This window comes from Egretta garzetta, unplaced genomic scaffold (assembly GCF_000687185.1).
Source record: "Egretta garzetta isolate BGI_Z169 unplaced genomic scaffold, ASM68718v1 scaffold323, whole genome shotgun sequence".
NCBI lineage: Eukaryota > Metazoa > Chordata > Aves > Pelecaniformes > Ardeidae > Egretta > Egretta garzetta.
The window spans coordinates 2,510,157-2,533,022 of NW_009259435.1; the positions used below are offsets into that span (position 1 = coordinate 2,510,157).

General features: G+C 48.6%; 1 protein-coding gene across 1 annotated transcript in view; it reads left to right on the forward strand.

The window, feature by feature from the left end:
- The window catches only part of GAB2 (GRB2 associated binding protein 2), a 44,351-nt gene that overhangs the window by 3,092 nt on the left and 18,393 nt on the right, over positions 1–22,866 (forward strand). The window contains exon 2 of the mRNA XM_009637127.2: positions 22,398–22,638. Within this exon, the coding sequence (XP_009635422.1) occupies positions 22,398–22,638 (241 nt within the window). The remainder of the gene's footprint in view (positions 1–22,397; positions 22,639–22,866) is intronic.

Consider the following 22,866-nt stretch of genomic DNA (forward strand, 5'->3'; position numbering starts at 1 on the left):
ACCCCCCCAGCTCCCCCAGCCGCTCCCCAGCAGCCTGGGGCTCCAGACCCCTCCCCAGCTCCGCTGCCCTTCTCTGGACACGCTCCAGGTCCTTCAGGGAGGGAGGGGCCCGATCCTGACCCCAGCAGTCGAGGGGCGGCCTCCCCAGTGCCCAGCACAGGGGCACGGTCCCTGCCCTGCTCCTGCTGGCCACACCACTCCTGATACAAGCCAGGATGCCACTGGCCCTCTTGGCCACCTGGGCACACTGCTGGCTCATGTTTAGCCAACTGTCAACCAACACCACCAAGTCCTTTTCCAGCCCCTCTGCCCCACGCCTGTAGCGTTGCATGGGGTTGTTGTGACCCCAGGGCAGGACCCGGCCCTTGGCCTTGTTGAACCTCACACAGTTGGCCTTGGCCCATGGATCCAGCCTGGCCAGGTCCCTCTGCAGAGCCTTCCTCCCCTCCAGCAGATTGACACTCCCACCCAACTTGGTGTCATCCTTGAAGCCATGGACTGATGGGTGGGAGAGCATGAGGAGAATAACCCATTTCATGGGCAGAAATAGAAATAGAGCTTGGGACCACTGGCATTTCTTTCTTAGACTTCACCCCTTCAACCTTAAGTTTCTCCGTCCCTTGTTAGAGCTTCTGCCTTGGAGAATGAATGAGTCAGTAATTGGATGCACCGAAAAGGGGAGGAAAAGGTAACTGTTCATGGGCAGGAATAGCTCCGTGCTAATTGTAGCAATTAATTAACTAAACCTCCCTCTCCCAGCATACGGGCAGCATAGTGGAACGAGATCAGAAACTGCCAGGGAAGCCACAGTGCACATTCTTCTGGTTGTTCTCATTCCTGAGTGCGTGACTGCTTTATGCTGATCCAAAAGCCTTGCTGGGTCCGGCCCCAAAGCCAGGCTGTTCCCAGTTGGGTTAAATTCGCATCCCAGCCAGGGAAGCGCTCCATCACCAGCAAAGGCATTTCCTATCGCTGCCATCACACCCTGAATTACCTCCTACTTGAAGGGACACCCCACATCAGCTGAGCCCCAGCCACCGGCCGGCCACAAGTTTGCTTTTAACCCACCGGCGGTGGAGGAAAAACTCTTCAGCTTTTGGGGCAGTTTGGGTAGAAGCCTATTTCACCAGCTCCCCATGGCGGTAGGGAAAAGACAGGTTTTCAGTTGCTTTTTAGTATGATTTAGTGAGCAAACGGGCAACGTGAAAGTGGCTGCACCCAGTGGTGCAAACTGGCTGCAAACCCTCTGCACCGGCAAGGGACCGGGCTTGGGTGCTGCCCACGCTCCCGAAAGGCAAAAAAAAATTAAAAGGCCGGACAAATTTGTAGCCTTTGATGCTTCTTTGGAGCTCAACAGGAGAGTGTAAATTGTCTGGTGCTTGCTTTTCACATTAGTCCTTCATGTCCTGTCTAGACCGGGGGACTCTAAAGATTAAGAACGAGGCTGGAGTTTAGGGCAGTTTAACGTCGTGCCATGGTTAGCTGCTGGTTTAGCTGATCGCCGGCTGCGTTACACATCTGGTTTGTCGAAAGGAAGCTCGTTTCAGCCTCAGGGACCTAAATGTCAGTGAAGTGGCGGGTGCCTCTGGCTGCCCCAGCGCCGCCGAGGAGCAGCTGCTCCGCAAATCCGCCGCGGTGGCTTCGTTCCCCACCCCGACCTGAAAATAATTGCAGAGCAGCGCGATTGCATCTGCTGGGAGAGGGGAAATTAAATTCACTCTAAGGTGTTTACCCAGACTGTGGCAAAGCTCTTTGTTTCTGTTAACACCTATTTACTTTGAGAGCTAATTACTATTTTTGAACAAGCAGAGCCTCGCAGGATCCCGGCTGCTCCGCGGGTCCAGGGAAGCTGACGGGGCTCGAGGAAAGTAGATTTGCTGCTGGCTCAGCACTGCTTTTACATGGCAATTTGCATGGCTGCCACCTCAACCAGCTTGAATACAGCGGGGGGGAGACCTGCCAGGGACCCCGAGCCACGGGCTGCGGGAGAAACGCAGGCGCGTGGGTATTTCGAACCATCTGCATTTTCCCTGCCCTAGTGGGCAGGCAGCCAGGGCTCAGCTGTAAACTGGATTTTCTCATATGCTTTGTTTGTTGGAGTTAAAAAAAAAAAAAAAAAAAACAAAACCGAATCCCACTCAACATATCTTGCGTGCCATTAACCCTTTCTGGAGCTGATGCTTTGGCCAAAACCCCGCCGTGTCCCATTCCTGGTACAACTCAGAGGCGCAGCTATGGCAGCATGTGATTTATTTTCTCATGAACCACCACGTGTCCTGGCAGTGTGTGTTTCCTTACAGGGGTCCCGTGCACAGGTTTAGTTATTTCAGAGAGGTCAATACCTTACTAACTCTGTTCCAGTTTACTGTGCCACCCCCAGCACCCTCCCTGCAGCTCCTCCTCCACCTCCTCCATGGGGCACGGGCTCTCTCAGGGGCTTGCATCCATGAGTGCTGAGCAAATACCCAGGGGTGTTTAAGAGCGTATTCACGCACCACATGAATGCCCCTGTGCTAAAGGTTTAACCCAGCCATGGAAGCAGGGAAGGGAATATTTGTGGGTGAGTAGATGTCTTTGCTCTGAGCCAAAGGCTCCCATCGCTCGGAGAGGGTGAGCGGGGCGTGGGAAAAGGATGGCGCTGGGCTCCTGCCTCGATGGCTTGCATCTGGCAGTGGTGGCCTCTCTCACCCAGGCCGGGCATGTCGTCTTCTTTTTTTGTCATCTGGGACTTTATTTCTTTTATTTATTTCTCTGCGTCCTGCCAGGGGACTGCTCCAGGGTGGTCCTGGGCTCTGGCTCACTCCTTGCTCCCATCTCCAAGGCTCGGTGCTGGCATTTTGCACCGTGGCTGGGATCAGTCCCCAGCGATCCCGAGGCTTTTACCTTCTCGCTGAATGCAAGTCAGGGCTGAGCATTAATGTTTAATGGAGAGCCGAGTGTCCCTCCTTCCTCCTTCAACTCAGCTGTGCTCACTCCAGCAGAGTTTGCCGGATCAGTCCCAGACACCAGTGACTTTCCGCTCACATCAGTGAGATCTCCTACATTCCATGTGCATGGTTTCTGCTGTCAGTCTCTTTGGATTCATGCTACCCAGACCCTTGCAGCCCATGAGAGCAAATATATTGCTTTGCCCAGACCCTGCACTGGTTACCCCCTTGCAGCCCATGAGAGCAAATATATTGCTTTAGTTTATTGCTGCTCTTGCTCCCTCTTCACTTCTCCCCCAAAAATGTGTTGGTCCCAGCATCAGACCAGCAATGCTGCTTGCCCCATCGGTTCCTTGCAGCCATGTCTGCATGGGTGTTTGCTGACCAAAGGGAGCTCAAGGTGGGCTGGAGAAAAAACAGCACAAAGATCCCCCTAAAGACTTGTTGGGAGGACAGGAGCTACCCAAAAGCTCAGCAAAGAGGCTGCAGGTAGCAAGACTAGAGTAAAAAGATACATTTACATGCCATATACCACCCACCTCCCCCAAACACCCCCCAAATCTCTGGTGTTCACCATCCCTGCACACAGGAGCAGGACACTGAAGCACTGGAAGAGCACTGGAACAGGCTGCCCAGGGAGGTTGTGGAGTCTCCTTCTCTGGAGATATTCAAAGCCCGCCTGGATGAAGTCCTGTGTAGAATGCTCTAGGAGAGCCTGCTTTAGCAGGGGGGTTGGACTAGATGATCTCCCGAGGTCCCTTCCAATCCAGCAAGATTACAGTTGAGTCGAGCTTGACCCAGGGAGTGGATGGGGCAGATCTGGTTGGGTTTTCTCCATGTATCCCTCCTTCCCATGTCTCATTCACCTACCCAAAAACCTAATATCCCCTACCCTGTTTGGGACCTGGAGGTGACCTGCGTTGGGGCAGCAATGTGGAGTCTCTGAGCCTTGACCCCTTTTCTCTCACCCAATGTTCTACCATACACATAGATGTAGCCTTTTCCTCAGCATTCCCATCGATACTTTCTGCACTCAGCATCATGGAGCTCCTTCTTTCAAAACACCATATGTCACATCTAGATCCACTTGGTTGCACATCTCAAGGGTATTTGGGTCAGTCCCACCCCTCCTTCTCTACCATGTGCTGAGTTTTCCTAACAAGGGAAACACCCGTGGCTGCAGATTCACTCTGGGGGGAAAAATGCAAATGTCACGACTTAGCCCCAAGCTTGATCTAGCCTCACTGGAATGGATGGGGGAGACCCAGGGACCCCAACACACTTTGCACCAGGCTCAGGGTTGAACTTCAGGTGCATGTGAACACCTCCTTGCCTGTGTCCCAGTCCATCCCGTAGTCATCCTGCCGCTTTAAATTTGTTCCAAACTTCCCTGACCCTGGTTTTCCTGCTCCACAAACAGCAAGTTATTTTAAGATCTGACACTGTTCAGCTTTTATTTCAGTGTAAACAATACCGGAGATGGAGTGGTCTTGGCAGAAAGGAGCAGCTTGAGAGCAGTTAAGTGCCTGCTGCCTTTTTTCTCCCCCACTTTTTTCCCCTCTTTCATCCGCTGAAAAGCAGAGACCCAGAATTTGCTTCCTAGAAGGCAGAAACAGGTAGAGATCGTTGCTGATCTCTATCAAGCAGTCAGGGTCTCCTTGCTGTGATTCCCTGGGCATTTTGGAGAGGGAACTGATATCATTGAGGGTGACGTGTGCTGGTGGTTATAGTCTGTCCACTTTTGGGGAGAAGATGCAAAAAGAGGTCTAAAATGAGGCAAATCATTTGCATCCTAAAAGCGCCCACTTCATTCCCTTGGCTCTTCAGGGAACCAGGGCTGATGAGCTCGGGTGGAGCCATACACCTTGTAGACTCCTAAAACTCTGCTGAGATGAATCCCACCCATCTCAGGATTGCTGTCAAGACCTTTTAAGATATTTGGATCTTCAAATGGTGTCATTTGTCACCATTTCAACTAAACCAGATGAGGATCAATCCCTACTATTCTTCCATACCTCCTTCTTGCTGTACTCAGCTCTTCATCATGTTGTGCTACCAGAAGCATTGCAGGACCAGAGTCAACACTGTGCTGCTGTAATGGTCACTGTCCTTAATACCAAGAGCAGATTTCTAGCCCATCTGGGTGCCAAGAAAAGGTCTGAAGCAAGGATGCAGAGGGCTTTAGAAACCAGAAAGCAAGAGGAAAGGTCTTAAGGTGTCTGCGTGATTAGAAAACCAAGCTTCTGGCTTCAGAGGCCCTGATGCAATTGAATATCTGAGGTTTGCAATGCTGGATCAACATTTTCTTCAGAATTCGAGATTTGGGAATTTAGGATTTTATTTAGATTTTTTATGTGGCTGTGGACATTTTGGAGGGGTGGAGCTGACAAAATCCAGAAGATCTGTCAGCTTTATGATTGCAAACCCATAACTCTGCCATCGCAGAGAGACCACCAGGAGATACGTGTTAGTTGAGCCCCCTTTAACCCTGCCCAGCATTAATGGGAACTGGCAGAGGATGCGGCCATTTGTGGGAGCCCCAGGTTTACAGGCAAAGAATGCTCTTATCTCACTGCAAATAATAAAACCATCAACCAGCAAAAAAAGAAGAAAATTTATGGTCAGCTTTCAAAAAAGAACAACAGCCAAATACTCCAGTTCTTCATGACTGTTTCCCAGCAGGCGCTCAGCACAAGGGTATAGAATCTGCCTCTTCTGAAGATAAATATGGAGCTGGAGGACTGGGGGCCTTTGGGGAAAATACTGCCCTTTCCTGGCCAATGTCCCACTGGGTTTGGTGAGCTGAGGGTGGGATTTGAGCTGGAAGGAGAAGGAAGAAATGTGAAGTTCAAGAGGTTTGGGGTTTTTTTAGAGCAAAAAAGCATTGCCCAGCCTTTCCAGCAGAGGTTTCCCAGCAGAGGTTGGCAAGCTGCTTTCATACCTCTCAGCCCTGCCAGGGGTTGTCTCCTGGGCCAGGTACCCAGAATCAGAAACCCATTTAAAATAATTCTTCGTTTTATAATTGGCTTTTATCGCTACGAGCCCTGTGTGTGTCAGGTCAGCCCCATTAGTTTAATGGGCGCTGAGGAATTTTTAGGATGACTTACTGACCGTGGACAAACGAGCGTGGCAGACGGTATCAGCATCGCATCAAAAAGCAAAACCATGCGAAGCCTTTGGAAACAAAAACAGCTGATGGGCTTGGAGTGAAGCGACAAGCGAAGCGGCACTGTCTGAGCAAAACCGAGGAAGGGAGGGACGGGGGGGGGAGGCATTTTGGGTGTCAGCCAGCTGGGAGGAAACTTGCAGTCAGATTTTGCCTGCATTTATATTTCCCAGAGGGACCCTGGGAGTGTTTTAGCACATGTGCCCTAGCCGTGCCGCGTTGGGGTTCATGGAGCTGGACCCCATGTCTGCAAAGCTGCTCCGGCATGGGGACGGGATGTGGATCTGCAGTCAATGCCCAACATGGAGGGACTGGGTTGGGAAACGTGGTGGACACAGGACCCCAAAACATGCATGCAAGCAGGTTGGAAGACAAGGGAGAAAATCACAGTGACCTTCACGGCAGATAATTTCAGGCAGTTATTCACAGCATGACTCTTTTTTTCTCCCCTTAATCCAACATATTTCCTCTTTTCTTTCCTCCATGTATTTCACATTGTTCCCTCCAAACCTTTGATAGGGGCCATGGTTTATACACCCTGAGCGCTGCTTTGTAAAACCCAATAAAAGCCAGGACAAGTTTAGACTCTCATTTCCCGGCCACCAATGCCTGTTTGTTTACTGGTTTGTATTGCTTTATATTTCCAATTAAAACCAAGCCTGAGTAAAGGGAAAGCTTTCTAAAGCCTTTAAAGCCTCGGAGTGAAGGTACACGGAGCAGGAAGGAGCCGTGAAGCTGTCGATTGCTGTGAACTTTCGATGACACCACTCAGGGTTTGTTTCCAGGCTGATTTTTATTTATGAATGCAGTAGCATTTATTACTGATTTTATCTGTAAAGATAACACTTCTTCCCTAGATGGTTTCTCTGCTTCAGTTATAATTACTGCCTGCTTCTCAAACATACTTCTGCATTATTTAGTGTGGTACAATGTCAGAGCTATAATGTTGGCAATTTATTACTTGGGCTGTGGGGTTACACCTGATCCGGGGATGCCCGTGTCCCCGTATGTGCCCTGGCCACATCCCGGGTCCCTCCAGGAAGGCTGAGAACATCTTTCAGGGTCCCTCATGGTGGAGTCGTGATGGAGCCGTGATGGAGCCATGGTGGAGCCATGATGGAGCCAAGAAACCAGTCTTCTGCTTTGCTAGGTGCTGCACAAGCACTGAGCGAGAAGGCAGCCTCTGCTCAAAGGGGTTCGTCATCGAGGCACAGCATAGACATGTTGGTGCATCTTTTCTTCTGCCTGTAGCCCTTTGCTACCAAAGGCGGCTCTGTGATGGTACCTGCTCCCTCCAAGCTGGGAATGGAGGGACACTTGACCACAGCTCCTGAAAAACTTGATGAAAAATGAGACTGTCCAGGAAAATGAGATGTCATTTATCTCTCCTGTTCCCTCCTTGCTCTCAGCCTGCTGCTTCTCTCTCTGGGGAGTCAGACCTAGGAGGGGGTTACACTTTCCATCCGGCATTCAAGGAGCAGCTTAACTGTTGGTCAATGCTCGTGATCACTTTAAGCCACAAAGGATGAAGCAAATACTTATAGTTAAGCATGAAAAAACACCCCAACTTGAGTCTCCATCCTTGGAGATAGTCAAAACCCAACTGGACACAGTCCTGAACTGCTGTAGCTGCCCCTGCTTTGAGAAAGGGATTGGACTAGACCATCTCCAGAAGTCCTTCCCAACCCAAACATTATGTGATTTTTATGAACTTCCACTTCAGAGAAATACCAGGCTTCCGGTTATGGTGAGAAGCTGAGATACCTCAGTAATCCCAGCAGGTAAACCTGGAGTTGATCCCTGTTAGCATCACTAGGAAGGTGGGAGAGGAGAGCATGAGATGAGACATTGCCTAGGCTGAGTCCATATCACAGCATATTGCCTGATACCCCTTGGCTCTGGGTAAGTCCAGACTCATGTTTTCTTACCCTTTTAGCTCTGTGCGATGTCCCTTGTCATCCTCCAGCTGCTCCATGGCAGGTGGTGAAGCTCTGGCATGTCTCAGCCCTTGCTGGGGATTCAGCTTTCTTTCATACTTACTGGGTTGTTGTCACATGCCAAGGAATGCATCTGACTTGTTTGCACCTTTGATTGATTGCCACCCTTTATATCTGTTTATTAGGATGGAAAATAACATTTCACCTAAAAAATTTCATCATGTGTTCTTGCAGCTCCACATGACCAAATCCCATCCTGGCCAACACAGCTGCTCCTTGCCAATTTTTGGTATGACTGCCTTCCATCAGTTTGCTGCCAAATATATAAACTGCCCCTGTTCTTTAAGCTGGGGTTGCGTGACTCGTTGCCTTTCCTATTTTTTTTGTTTTTCATAGCTGACAACGAATCTTCTTTTTGAAGTGTTGGGCAGGTGTCTGGGCACTTGCAAATACTTCATCCCATGTAAAAGTGTAATGAATGGCTATTTCATTGCCCATGGCTCCATCCTCACCTTTATCTCACGGCAGATCACCTGCCCTGCCAAGCACCACCTTGTTTGACATTGCTATCTGCTTAAACCATTCCCTCGAGCCTGCATATGCTTTGCACAGGTTCGACCTTCATATAAAGCCTTTATGATGGTAATTATTTTTGCTGCCTTGCCATAACGGTTCACATTTGCTTTCGAATGAGTCATGATGAAGTCTTTCAAATACCCACTTGAAATCCATAAACTCTTGCGACAAGTCTTTTTGTTAGTTGATGGTTGCTTTGATGATTAGTGTTAGGGTCAAAACCTGGTCAACACATGATCCTCCAGGTGAAAACGCTGCCTTCCTCTCTTGAGGTTTGTCTGAAAAAAAAATCCTGATAGAGCAGAAGACTTTGTCTTTCCTGGAGAGCATTGTGGTATCTCTTCAGTCTTTACATTTTTATTTTTTTAAGTATCTCAATCCCAGTTCCTTAACTCCTGTGGCTTTTCCCCATCCCCAAACTTCATTCCATGAGTCTAAGAAAAGGGGTGGATTTGTGATTTTCACTTGAAGCTCATTCATGCTTTTACAGCTTTATTACAGGTTTTAAATACCATTATATCTGTTCTTTAGCATCAACATAACTCCTTGGGAGGGCCTGAGATCCTGCTGGCTTTTCTGTGATGCTCCAGAAACTCACTTCCACCACTTCTCCTACCTTTAAGAACTCAGAGCACAGACTTGCAAATGCTTTGCATTTCTTTGGCACGTTGCTGGAAGGACCACCCTGTCCTCTGCCTTGCCACTGATATTTTTATGCGGATAAGTCCGTGATGTCCTAGCCCTGGACAAACAGTGCTTCTTGCAGTAAAAAAAACCCTCCACTGACATATCTCAGTAATGAGAACACACACCACCGTCTGGTGTCTCCTGGTGCATTTTGAAGGGAAGACCAACCCTGTGTTCACAGACCCGTGTGACACAGCGTGGTTTGTTTTACAGATAAAGTGGCTGAAAGGATTAATACTGCTGTGAATGCAAGAACGCCTTCAGTTGTATTAGATAGGTTAAAATATTTCCTTTAATAAGGTTTATAAATGATGAAGTGAGGCACAAATCAGTTTTTCCTTCAGGTGCGTTGCTGCACGAGTGATCCCTGTGAAGTTCTCGACTGTCTCTGAAGCGTTTGGAGATAGAAAGCTGGAGCAGGCTGGCTTCTGGTCCGGTCTGCTCCTGGTAATTCCTGCATTCCTGTGGTCATAGCCAAAATCCATTATATCATGGATTATTTCTCCCAGCATCTCTGAAGAGAAATGGCTCCAATGCACCGCGTATTTGTTACCAAACCACATTTCACCCCATGGGTGAAGGACTCTGTGATAGTGATGAGAGGGGCACCAAGTGTTGGATCTCATCCAGATCTGTTTCAGCAGCCAAATACACCAAGTGCAGACATGGGTCATCTAGGTAATTTAAAAAAAGAACTAAATCCCATTCTTGTGACGAAGGAAGAATTCTTTGAAGTGGCACATATGGAGTCGAGCAAGCTGATGCTGGGGGAAGGCTGCCCTTGCAGCGAGTAGAGCGGGTGACGAGCCCATCCCAAACTCCACTTCCAAGGTGGTAAAAATTCAGTGTGTTCGTTTTCGCTCTCACTGGAATTCATTTTCATCTGCTTGCGGCATCGATTTTGTGTCACACCTTTTCATTCTGAATTTGAATGAATTTCAGAAAAAATCAAGAGTTCCACTCAGAATTGCACTTTCATATCTAAAAAGCGCATGATGATGATCTTCAGTCAAAGCAGGGCAACCCACCCCCCAAAAACGATCCGCTCTGATGAGAACAAATTGAAACACCTTGACCTTTTTCCCTTTTACTTAAAATTCACTTTTATCCTCTAAAGGTTTCTTGTAATTTATGGCTACAAGCGATCCCTTGGCAAGCTCCTATTTTGATTAAATGGCATTTTCCAGCTGGAGGATGTCAGAACATTTTGAGCTGGCCCTAAGCCAAGTACGAAGCACAGGCGATGCACCGGGCAAGAAGATGCAGATTTTGGTCTGGATGCTGGTACCATCTATGGTGTGTGCAAGGCTGGGTGCAGCTGCAAGGGTGATAACGTAATCTGGCTCTTCTGGGCTTTAAGGATGGGCTCACTGCACTTTGTGAGCCATGTTGGAGTGAGGAAGAGGAGGATGAGGAGCTGCTGAATAAGCCCATGAGATGGTTCCCAACCCATGAGAGAGCATCAGGGGAGAGAGGGTTTGCTTCGGTCCTCGGGTGCCGGAGGATGTTTTGTTCCTGAGTCAAGGGATGAGGAATGCCAAAATCCAAAAATAGTACCCTCAAGGAAACTGTGATAAATCTGCCTTGCCTGAGTCTCCTGAGGACCAAGCTCTACGTTATGCTCCGTTGCCCCACTAAACCCAGCTCTACTGCTGCTGTGCATTAAAAATAACCACAAAACCAGCCTGTGCTTCAGTGCACAAGGTTCAAACAGCAACACCCATGCCGGGTGCTTGCCCTGCTGCTCAGTGCAGAAATATCCAGCAAGGAGAGATTTGCTTGTCCGCAACCAGACGAGACGGGGAGATGGAGGTTGTCCAGGTGGAAACGGTCGTGCACAGAGATAAGAAATGCAAGAGCGTAACGTGGAGCTGAACTGCTGGTGACCAAAGTCCAGCGGGATGTTAAATCCAGGAGGATTCAGGACTCTAGCCAACCCTGCATCTCCTTTAACCATCTTCAGCTTTTCCTTGGGATGGTCCCGGAGGGGTGTGAGCCATGGTGGATGGGGAACATAGGGACAGGGCTGGGGCTGACCCTAACCCAAAAGCGTTTGCAGGAGAGGCTGCCAGCCCCATGTTTCTGAGCGCGAATAACATGCTAACGTATTACTGTGCTGCTTTCAACCCATGCCAGTTCTTGCCTTTGGCACAAACCGCACTCCCCAGTCCCTGCCAAACCAGTACAGATGTTTTAACACCCACCGGAGCCCAGATAATTACAAACAGAACCGAGAGACTGGTCGAGGCGGTTTTCTTTCCATTGCCTGAACTCTCAGCCATTCTCAAGCGAGATGCCTCCCACTTTCTGACATTGCTTTCACAGACATTTTTGTGGGCCGCATTGCTAATGCCCATTTTATTAGGGGAACGCTGAGAAGCCCCAACCAAGATGAGGATCACACCATGCCCACCAAGGTAACCATGACCGCAGAGTGAAACAAGTGCGAAGATGAGTGGAACGGCTGGGAAAACATTTTCGGAGGTAACCATGACCGCAGAGTGAAACAAGTGCAGGGAAGATGAGTGGAACGGCTGGGAAAACATTTTCGTGGGAAATTAGGCTGATTTTTAATGAGCAGCTTTCCAGCCATGGCATTCCAAAGCTCAGTTCATTTCTGAATGAGTTTGGGGAGTGTTTTCAATGGGACAAAACCATGCGATCAGCTGGTGGGCTCTGGGCAGAGGATGCTGCAGGTCCTTCCCATCCTAGATCCTCAGAGGAGACAGTGCCCATCGTGGCAAACATGTGAACAGAGCAGATGAGATGAAGGAAAGAGCAGCATCTCCTGTTTTAACTGAGGCAAGCCAGCAGCAAACATCTTCTTCCTGGTCTGTGCTTGTACAACCTTAAGATATGGGAGTCTGGCCCACGGTCAGAAGCTACGTTCCCTCAGGCCATTTGCAAACAGCAGGTTTGAGCTTAACAGGTGAGAACTGATTTAGCGTGAACAAAACCAGTTGTCATATGCATCTCCCCTGGGGCCACTTAGAAAGCATCTGTGGGGAGGAGGACCAGGAAAACCTCCTCAGACTTCATGTCTACATGAACCTCATGTCTACTCATCCCTTTTCCATCAGGATGCTTTGAGGTCCTCCTGGACACACAGGTTCATTTTGTCCTTGCGTTCATTATCACAGCTGATAACTGGTTGGGTGGAAGATGACTGGCACAAGCCCACCACCCATCGTGGGCTCGAGCTGAGTTCATGGCTCTCCCCTCAATCGCTGCTGTGAAATTCCTTATTCGCCATGCCCAGCCATGAAGATTTTCACCCGACATTATTCCAGTTCGTTCCCGGTTGCTGTGGAGACCAATTTAAATGAAACTCTAGTATTTTGAAAGAGAATATGATTCTAAGTCATTTGCGATGCAAGGTCCCATGCTAATGGCATTAGCATATTATTTGATTAAAAAGAATAAATTCCAAGTCCCCTTTGCCATCATTGCATATTAAAAGAAGAGGAAGAGGTTTTAGCTGATACTGAAGACCTTTACTGCAGGTGAACTCACGATTTCTGAATGCATAAAGCTTTGGGGGTCACAGGCATTTTAACCTCATGGCAATGAGAAAAGCTCCCCGGTAGGGACCTTTTCTTCCTCTGCTTCCACTGAGCACTGTTAATAGACTGCCTAATGGGCAGGACTCAGGTTTTCAGTGATAGGTAGAAAGATCCAGGATGGCTTTTTGAGCTGTTTGTGTTTTTGCTGGAGTGCTGGTGTGGCGGAGCCCAGCTAGAGAGCGGCTGTGCAAGGTACAATCCTCCCATTGCTTGCAGAGATTTTTTCTTCTTGCATTTCACCCTCAACATCTTAGGAATGGTCTTGCCTTCAGGACTTCTTTAGATGATTCTAGTATGTGGACAGGGTATGCCCATACCCCTAAATGAAAAAAAAAATTGCATGGAAAACCTTTGCGGAGAGGCTTGTTTTTGAGAGTAAAGGTTGCAGAGATGGAAAAAGGAGAGCTGAACTTCCAGCAAGAAAAACAACCAAGCCAAACAATTCTATTTTTTTGAGTCTCCATCCCTAAGGGCATGTTTTCTGGGGAGGAACTGACCCTTGCTCACACTGACCCCCGGGCCGCTTTGCTTGCCAGTTCAGGGACGCGGTGTTGCAGCCACGAGGGTTGATGACTTCTTTTGTCTCCTCTTTCAGCTTTTGCAGTCGATGCTTCTGATACAGCCCTGCCTGAGTGTGCCGGGCTCACCTGAAAAATTTGGGGCTCTACCACAACCCCCCCGTTCCCATCTTCCCCCCTTACCCCCTGTGGAGCACCCACCTCCCTTTCCTTTTAACCCATCAGCTAAAATACCACCCAGGGAACAAAAAATAACATTAATCCCAGATAGAGGAGAGAAAAATGGGGCCAGACTCCTGCAGCTTGGTCCCACGCATGGGTGCAAATGCACCCATGAAGAAGGGGGCTCTGAGAGGAGAAATTTGGGGATCCTCTTCCTTTCCCCATCTCTGCCTTGCTTAGTGATGACGAAGCAGACCCTTAACAGCACTGCTGTTTTATTGACTCCTCGGCAAACCAGGAGTTATAATGTTTCTCCCCCAAGGTAAGGAGAGATTGAAATAAATTACTTCTGTAAAGAGCCGGGAATGGCAGTTCTTCTATAATACAAAGTGCAAATATTTGGGCCTTTCGTGCGCTCCCTTGAATAGAAATGGTACTAAATCATGCATAAGTAAAATAGGTTCACATTTCCTCCTAGCGAAAGTTTTCCTTTGCTCTCCTGGAGCGTTAAAGACCTATGCTCCCATCGCCATAAAAAGGGCTATAAAATTTAAAGCAAGCTGTTAAGAAGCCCTGGCTGGGATTAGGCTGGGATTCATCCTTTCTCCTTCTCCATCCCTGCTAAGTGAGGCGTGCACGCATGTTTGCTCAAGCAAGGAAAGGCACCCACATACTGCTCGCAGAAAGGAAGACAAGAAGAAATTCATTCAGGATCTAAAAGCAAGTTTTTCCTGTGCTAGGGGATGCAAACCCGATGGTGCACCAGCTTTTGGGTTTTCACCTTGTTCATTGCTGGCGTGTTGGACCATGACACCGGGTGAAACTGTTGGCGTAATGTCCAAGGGAAAGCCCAGTTAGGAAATGCCAAAATTGCTAATCATCATCATCCTAAATAATAACCAATGATAATAACCAATAATACTAACCAATGCAATCCTCCAAAACAGGATGCTGGAGCTTCATTTCACACAGTGAGAAAGCTGGTTTGATGCTGGCCCATCGTGAGGCTGCCTCTGGAGGAGGAAAAAACCCTTTTCTCATATGAAAGTGTCATCTCGTGTGATAACTCTTAGCTTTCAACAGCCTCAGCCCTGTCCGGCAGCACTGGGCTCCCCAGACTGCTCGTACCTCCAGCCAGCTTTGCCAAGGATGCCCCTGGCATCTGCAGGAATCACATGTGCCACCCACAGATAGAAAGCAGATAATTCTGCACATCCCCGTTGCCTTGTCTTTGCCACCTTATCCCTACCCTGAAAAAGGCAGAAATACCCCCGGCTCAGATGACTTTGTGTTTTATACAGTTACAGACCAGCATCTTTGCCCTTTCCCTCTGTTCCAGCCTTTTTCTTTTTTCTTTTTTTCCTTTAATCCCTCATCAAATGGGTTTTGCAGTGTCAGAGATGATGATTCATGAAGCAGAGGGTTGGAGACGGGGTTGGTTCTGTGGAACAGATGAAGCCTGTCCCAGCCCATGCTGCTGCCCCAGGATTGCCCTTCATCCTCGGCCGTAGGTCGTTGTCCCACTCCAGGGCTCTCGGATAAGGGTGTCCCAGACGGGATGCTCAAGGTTGCACGTAAGCCAGGGCTGCAAGCATCCACGTTCATCTGCTTTTATCTCCAGCACTGAATCCCTTATAACAAAAATAAATAGGTGCGCACCAGGCAGCCCTGTCTGGCCAAATGTTAGACCTCCAAATATTGACACGAAAGGTTGAGCTCCACAATCGAGCAGCAGATTTGCTCTTTAAAGGGTAGCCGCCATGTGCAGGGCATGCCGATATGATACAGAGCTGGGTCACTGCCACCAGGAGATGTTTCCCAGGGCAAGGATGGGATTTTGGGCACAGCCTCATCTCACAGAAGCAAACCTGTGTTCTCCAGGGAGAAGCATCACATCGCTTCTGTTGCAGTCTCTCTCTCCCTTCTGCCCCTTTGTCCTTCAAAGCATTGATTGCTGTTAAAATAACTGAGATATATAATGCTTTGAGGTCAGGATGATCTGACTTGGCTCCTTTCCCTCTCTTCTCGCTCACTCACTCTCCAGTGCTGTGACTTTTTTTTCCCCCGGTTCCCATGCTTCTCCGAGGCAAACGTTCCTACGTTACCACTATTTTTTTGGTTGTTTCATACAAAGGTAAGCAGAGAGCTGACACTAATGGGCAGAGACAATGCTATTTATTGCACTCATCTTTGGCTCACTGTCTCTCCCATCAACTCTTTCTCGGGTAATTCTGTGTTGGATGCTTAAATATCTGGGGGATTTCACTGTTGTCAGTAGAGAAAACTTAAGGGCACCAGCTTAGGCGAAGTATCATTTAGATGGCTGAAACTGGGTAAAAGAAACCATGCCCTTAGCCCTCTGTGCAGCAGATCCATATCCTTAAAGCAGTGATGCTCTTCCTTTCCCTTGGCCAGTCTGTCCTGACTGGTTTCTTAAAGCAAATGGAAATAAGCAGCAGAAACTGGAAAGGAAAAGCTCAAAAGCCCAATGGCATTTTTGTCCTCACCCTTAGCTCCTCTGCAGTGGAGGATACAGCTGTGACGAGTCCTACCTTGCCCCATCCTCACTTTTGGGGAGCTCCACTTGCTCTGCTTGGCACCCAAAATTCAGGCAACGCCAAATATTAGGGTACCTGTGTCCTTGCACACAGCTCCCCACCTTGATGGAAACCGGAGAGGGGAAATTATCCAAATCAGATACCCTTTCCAACCAACCTGCTGGAGGAAACCTTTAGCGGGCAACCTGGCAAGGCATCCTCAGACTGACAACAGATTTTCCAAATGCCATCCAACTCAGAAGTGATAGGGAAAGCTCGATAAATAAACCTTCCTCAGGTGCCACGCTCATCCTCGTGGCATCCCAGGACCTCCTGGCAGCACGGTGGCACGGTGACTCATCTACCAGACATGTTGTTTGTTCTCTCCCTGCCAGTATGCAGAGGGCTTGTTTTGGTAGGGTTGTTTGTCTTTAATTATTTTTTTGTATCTGTGCTCAAGGAGTGAGCTGGCAGTGAAAGCGGAGGGGCAGGCAGATTCCCACAGGAGAAGGTTCCCCCTTTTTTTGCTAATAAATGATGGAGCTGCTCCAAAGAGTGGGGAAGATGATAGCACATGAGCACGCTCTGCCCTACGCCCTCCTAGGGGTTATTTCTAGTAGATTTTTCCTATTCCCTGCTGAAAAAACATCTCATTGGCCATAAGTTTTTACTGGCATGAAGTCAACAGCACAGTGCGAGGCGTTTTGTGGCCCTATTTTCCAGGGAAGATCTGAGGAGCCCTTATCTGTGAGGCCCCTTGGACCAGCTCACCCTCGCCAGAGCGGTGTGAGCATCACAGGGAATTTCATGCCACCCAGGGATGCCAGGCAAACCTGGCACCTTTGCTGTGACCATCGATGGGAGCACAGGAATTGAGCTACACCCAAAAACCACCACCTTGTCAGGGGCATAATTTCAAATCCATGGGATAGAGGGAGTTGTAGTCCCAGTCTCTTCCTTCAGGCAGGGAAAGCTGACACCGTGGCTCCGGGGAAAGAGGCCGTTCTGAGCAACAATTTGCGAAGGAGGCTGAGTAATTATTTTGCTCAGATAAGCCCAGGAACATCGTGTGAAGCTATGTGCACACACCAATAGTCGAGTGCTCTGAGCAAGGGAATTCAGAGCTGTCAGCAAGGAGGGAAATACCACTTTGGGGGATTAAAAACATTCATAAAAAATTCCTGGCTCCCAGCCTAGTCCATCCTGTTGCCGGCCGTGCTCACAGTTGCGCATTTTTGCTTTGGGGATGGAGTTGCAGGGAGGTTTTTTCCCCCTTTGCTGCAACACATGGCCAAAAAGGCACATCTTAACCTGGACTAGAGAATGCCAAACCTTCAGCCGACCGACACCCGCCCGGCACGGTGGGGTTTTGCAGGGCTGTTCTGGCTCATCCCCACTGAACCTCTGGCTCACTTTCTCGCAGGGACCAGCACAACAGCTGTAGCACAAGCCCAGGGAGACGAATGCATGCAAGCCGTGCTGCTGACATTGAATTTTAAGTTGTGGGCGTCCAAAGCCGCCTCTTCCAGACCGTGAGAGTCCAATTCCCTGAACTTGGAGGAGAACCAGCCAGGAAACGTGGGGTTAAGATGACACTTCCCACATGGCCCCACTACATAACCTTAACTTTGCCCCCCTGGGAATGGCAATAGGAACTGGAACAGGATCTTATCTCTCCTTGGCTGTATTTGATACATTCCCTCAACATAAACTCAAGATCTCAACTTAAAGCCAAGGGGTTTGAAGGCTACGTCTACGCTGTTAAATGAAGGAGGGCCACGGGTTTATCCATGGTCCCGAGGTGGATGGCCATGAGGGATGGAGAAGCATCATTCTTTTTGTCTTGTGGCCAGATTGAGTTGAGCATCTTTGGTCATGATGCAGGTGGGACCGATCAATGCCTGGAGACATCCAGATGGGTCCCCCTGGAGGTTATTCACTAACTGCCTGACATGGACACGAGAAAGGAGTGTTGGTCCTCATCATCTGGGAGCTGGGCACTGCAGCAAGGCAAGTTGGAATGGGTTTGGGACCTCTGGCTCGTAATTCACCCTGTATGCCTTACCCTCATGGGGACATCTCTCCGTTTTGGGCCAACGTGAGAACGCAAATGTCTTGACTTTCCCCTTTAGCATGTACTAGTCATCAAATACTATTTTTCTGCCTCAATTTCCTTTCTTGCCTCCTTTTCTGCCCCTCAGCAGGACCCATCGTCAGCATGTGACCTGGGCACATGAGCTGCCTTTTTCTCTAGAGCAAAAATACCCCACAACGTAAAAAATGCAGAGCGATCTTGGCAGTCCCCTTCTGCAGCCACAGGATTTATCTTCCCAGACCTTGCAATACCCTCCCAGCCCCACGAAGCAATCCATCTCTCACCTGCTATTACGGAGCTCATCTCACAGACCTAATGGAGTACACGAGTCCTGAATTGGCTCCCACTAATGCTCTCGGTGGCGGGGTCGCTGTGGGAAGCAAGCTGGGAATTCATTTTGAAAATCAATGCGGACGTCAATAGAGCGGCTTCCCCCAGGGAAGCAGTGTGCTTTTTACCAGGCGTTACCGCCTACTCCCCTTCGTCCCCTGTTTTCTTTTATGCAGTCGGAGTAGCCATGGAGTAATTCATCCCGCTTTCAATTAGCGTGTCTTTTGTGCTCTGCTCTCAGGTTTCCCCAGATCAGACTGATTTTGGGGAAAAGATCAGGGTCTCGTGGCAGTTCAGGATTCACTGGGCTCCTCAAAGTGTTGTGATTTGAAATTGCTGTGCCTCGGTGTGATGCTGGGGACTGTCTCCTCTGTGCAGCCCCAACTCCCCCCTTAGGCTGTGTTGGCATGAATAAATTGGTGTATTTTCTAACTCCCAGGTGTATTTTGGCCTGCCATGGCTTTTCCATGCAATGGCAAGTGCAGAGCCTGCAGGGATAGTGTCGGAGGACTGCTCAGGGCAGAAGGACCCCAACCAAGCCTCAGTTGTCCCCAGAGGTGATCTTCATTCTGGGATGGGGACACCACATCAACCTGCCATCCTCATGTCATCCTTGGAAGAGCCTTGGCCAAAGCCCAATGTCATGGGCAATTCTTGGCTGTGATTTGGGAGGTAGCAAGACTGGGGGGCTGTTCTTGAGAGGCACTTTGCATGCAGCCCCCCTTTTTTTGATAGCAATGTGGGTATGGGCTCTACCATGCTGGTTAACCTCAAATCACTTGATTTGGGACTAAGATTTGTGACTCGTAGAGCTCTCAAGACTCCTTTTCCAATGGGGATCAGTCTGCACTGCTACAGCATAAATATTTAATAAGAATGAGGGTCAAGGAACTGTTTTGTCCAAGGACAATGAGATGGCCATTTACTCCCATGAAAAGCACCAAGGGATCTTTAATGCCCATATGAAGAAAGCAGGAGTTGGAGTTTTAAGCTCTCATCCCCCACCATTAATGTCAATGTTAAATATTGATCCTTTCTGTGTTTAGCACAAACCAAACAACAGAGTCGAGCCATGCTCTTTCACTTTTATTAATGTACTTTTTCTGCATTGGGTGAAGTTTGCTGTAATGCCAGGAAAAAAAATGTGGCAGCGGTGAACGAGCAGCAGACAGATCGATTTTGTATCTTGACACGATTCAGAAGGCGGTGAAAAATCACCCCATGTGGAGCATCTCCTTGTCCGAGCCATGACAACCATTTCACAGAGGACTCTTTTCTCTGCAGTGTAAGAGAGTCAGGCTCAGAATTTCTGGTAGGATCTGGGATTTGAGGGAAGGAATGCAAAAAAGAGGTTGGAAATCTGTAAAAACCCCCCTGTCCCCATGTTGGATCAGGTTACCTTGTAGGTGTCTGAAGTCAAATTTGAGGAGCAGGTGGACATTGTGTTAGGGCAGATGTGGGAGCAATACCTGGGTCAGTGGTGGCCAGAAAATGGGTGGATTTACCCAAAAGATGGCCGGTTTTCCTGCATTTTGCACCACCCCCAAATAAATGTAAATCACAGCTATTAGAAAAGGTGACTTCAGTGAACCACAATGGGTGGTTTTCACATGCAAAACATTCAATACCAGGTTGGATGGGGCTGTGAGCAACCTGATCTAGTTAGTGGTGTCCCTGCTCACTGCAGGGGGGTTGGACTAGATGACCTCTAGGGGTCCCTTCCAACCCAAAACATTCTATGATTCTATGTTTCTGTGGTCTTCTGCAGCCAGAGTTGGATCAGCTTTCCTAAAACATTCTGCAGCTTGTGGGTTTTCTGGGGTTTGGTTTTGGTTTGGGCCTGCCATCCTCATGTCATCCTTGGAAGAGCCTTGGCCAAAGCCCAATGTCATGGGCAATTCTTGGCTGTGATTTGGGAGGTAGCAAGACTGGGGGGCTGTTCTTGAGAGGCACTTTGCATGCAGCCCCCCTTTTTTTGATAGCAATGTGGGTATGGGCTCTACCATGCTGGTTAACCTCAAATCACTTGATTTGGGACTAAGATTTGTGACTCGTAGAGCTCTCAAGACTCCTTTTCCAATGGGGATCAGTCTGCACTGCTACAGCATAAATATTTAATAAGAATGAGGGTCAAGGAACTGTTTTGTCCAAGGACAATGAGATGGCCATTTACTCCCATGAAAAGCACCAAGGGATCTTTAATGCCCATATGAAGAAAGCAGGAGTTGGAGTTTTAAGCTCTCATCCCCCACCATTAATGTCAATGTTAAATATTGATCCTTTCTGTGTTTAGCACAAACCAAACAACAGAGTCGAGCCATGCTCTTTCACTTTTATTAATGTACTTTTTCTGCATTGGGTGAAGTTTGCTGTAATGCCAGGAAAAAAAATGTGGCAGCGGTGAACGAGCAGCAGACAGATCGATTTTGTATCTTGACACGATTCAGAAGGCGGTGAAAAATCACCCCATGTGGAGCATCTCCTTGTCCGAGCCATGACAACCATTTCACAGAGGACTCTTTTCTCTGCAGTGTAAGAGAGTCAGGCTCAGAATTTCTGGTAGGATCTGGGATTTGAGGGAAGGAATGCAAAAAAGAGGTTGGAAATCTGTAAAAACCCCCCTGTCCCCATGTTGGATCAGGTTACCTTGTAGGTGTCTGAAGTCAAATTTGAGGAGCAGGTGGACATTGTGTTAGGGCAGATGTGGGAGCAATACCTGGGTCAGTGGTGGCCAGAAAATGGGTGGATTTACCCAAAAGATGGCCTTTTCGTTAGAGTTTTCAGTTTTCCTGCATTTTGCACCACCCCCAAATAAATGTAAATCACAGCTATTAGAAAAGGTGACTTCAGTGAACCACAATGGGTGGTTTTCACATGCAAAACATTCAAGGCCAGGTTGGATGGGGCTCTGAGCAACCTGATCTAGTTAGCGGTGTCCCTGCTCACTGCAGGGGGGTTGGACTAGATGACCTCTAGGGGTCCCTTCCAACCCAAAACATTCTATGATTCTATGTTTCTGTGGTCTTCTGCAGCCAGAGTTGGATCAGCTTTCCTAAAACATTCTGCAGCTTGTGGGTTTTCTGGGGTTTGGTTTTGGTTTGGGTTTTTTATGGGGGTCTACAGCTTGGCTGTAAAAATTCATCCCTGGTTCACATTCTTGGAGCACACTTATTAGAGGGCTGGAGTAGCCAGGTGATTATTTCTGACCTCTGGGATATTCTCCGTTGAAATGAATTTAATATTTTAAAGTGTATTTCTCCTTGAGCAAGGGCAGCGGGCACTAGCAGTCATGCCTTGGGTCTGCATCCCATTTTCCTAGCAGAAAACAGCAGAAACTCCTTTGAGGTCACAAAATTGGGGAACATGGGAATATTTCTCATCTCTGCTGTCATTATGTCCATCCACATTCCCACCTTGTGCCTCAGTTTACCCAGCTGTAAAAGGATAGCAGTGATGTCCTTACACAGAGGAATGGGGATGACTTACATCACATCTCTAAAGCCACCTACAAGAGGTCTCTAAGAAAAGACAGAAGCAGAAACTGTGATGTGAAAGCTCTTCTCTTCCTTTTCCTTTTTAACCAGGTTTTAACAACCCACTGAGCTCCCTGTGAATTGGGCTGACATCCCCCAGACATCCCTGCAAGCCGCTAAGCATGTGATAAAATATGATAAGATTATAAAATTATGAAATATGATGAAATATTTTCTTACATGTTACCTATAGTTGCATGTGCTCCAAGTAAAGGAGCCTGCTGCTGAGTGCATCACTCAGAGCCAGAAGCAAACCCCACTGACTTCCATAAATGCCGGAGCATTTAAGTAAGGAAAATCCTGGGAACACAGGCTGCGGGGTCACTGCAGCTGGCTACTCACCAGTGAGTTTTTTTCCCTTCACAGATACCCTGAGGAGCATCGCCTCCATGAACCACGGGCCACGGTCCTCCCCAGCAGAGCTTAGCGGTGCCAGCCATCACCTGCTGCGAGAGCGCAAGTCCTCAGCACCGTCCCACTCCAGCCAGCCCACCCTGTTCACCTTTGACTCGCCCACCAGCCACCTCCAGAGCACCCTGTCTGCCAGTGCCCCCCAGGATTACCTTTTCCTCCACCAGTGTATGAGCAGAAAGTCAGAAAACGCAAGGTATTGTAGCCTGCCTGGGAGCAAGCCTTGGGGACAGCTGGGGGTGAGCAGCTCAACCCACCTCCGTCTTTGGAGGTCTGCAAAACCCAGCTGGAGAAAGACCTGAGCAATGGGCTCATCTCATCGTGGTTGGGAGGCGCGACCTTCCAAGCTCCCAGCTTTCCTGGCTTTCTGGGTTGTATTAAAAACTGGCTGAATGGCCGGACCCAGAGGGCAGTGATGAGTAGC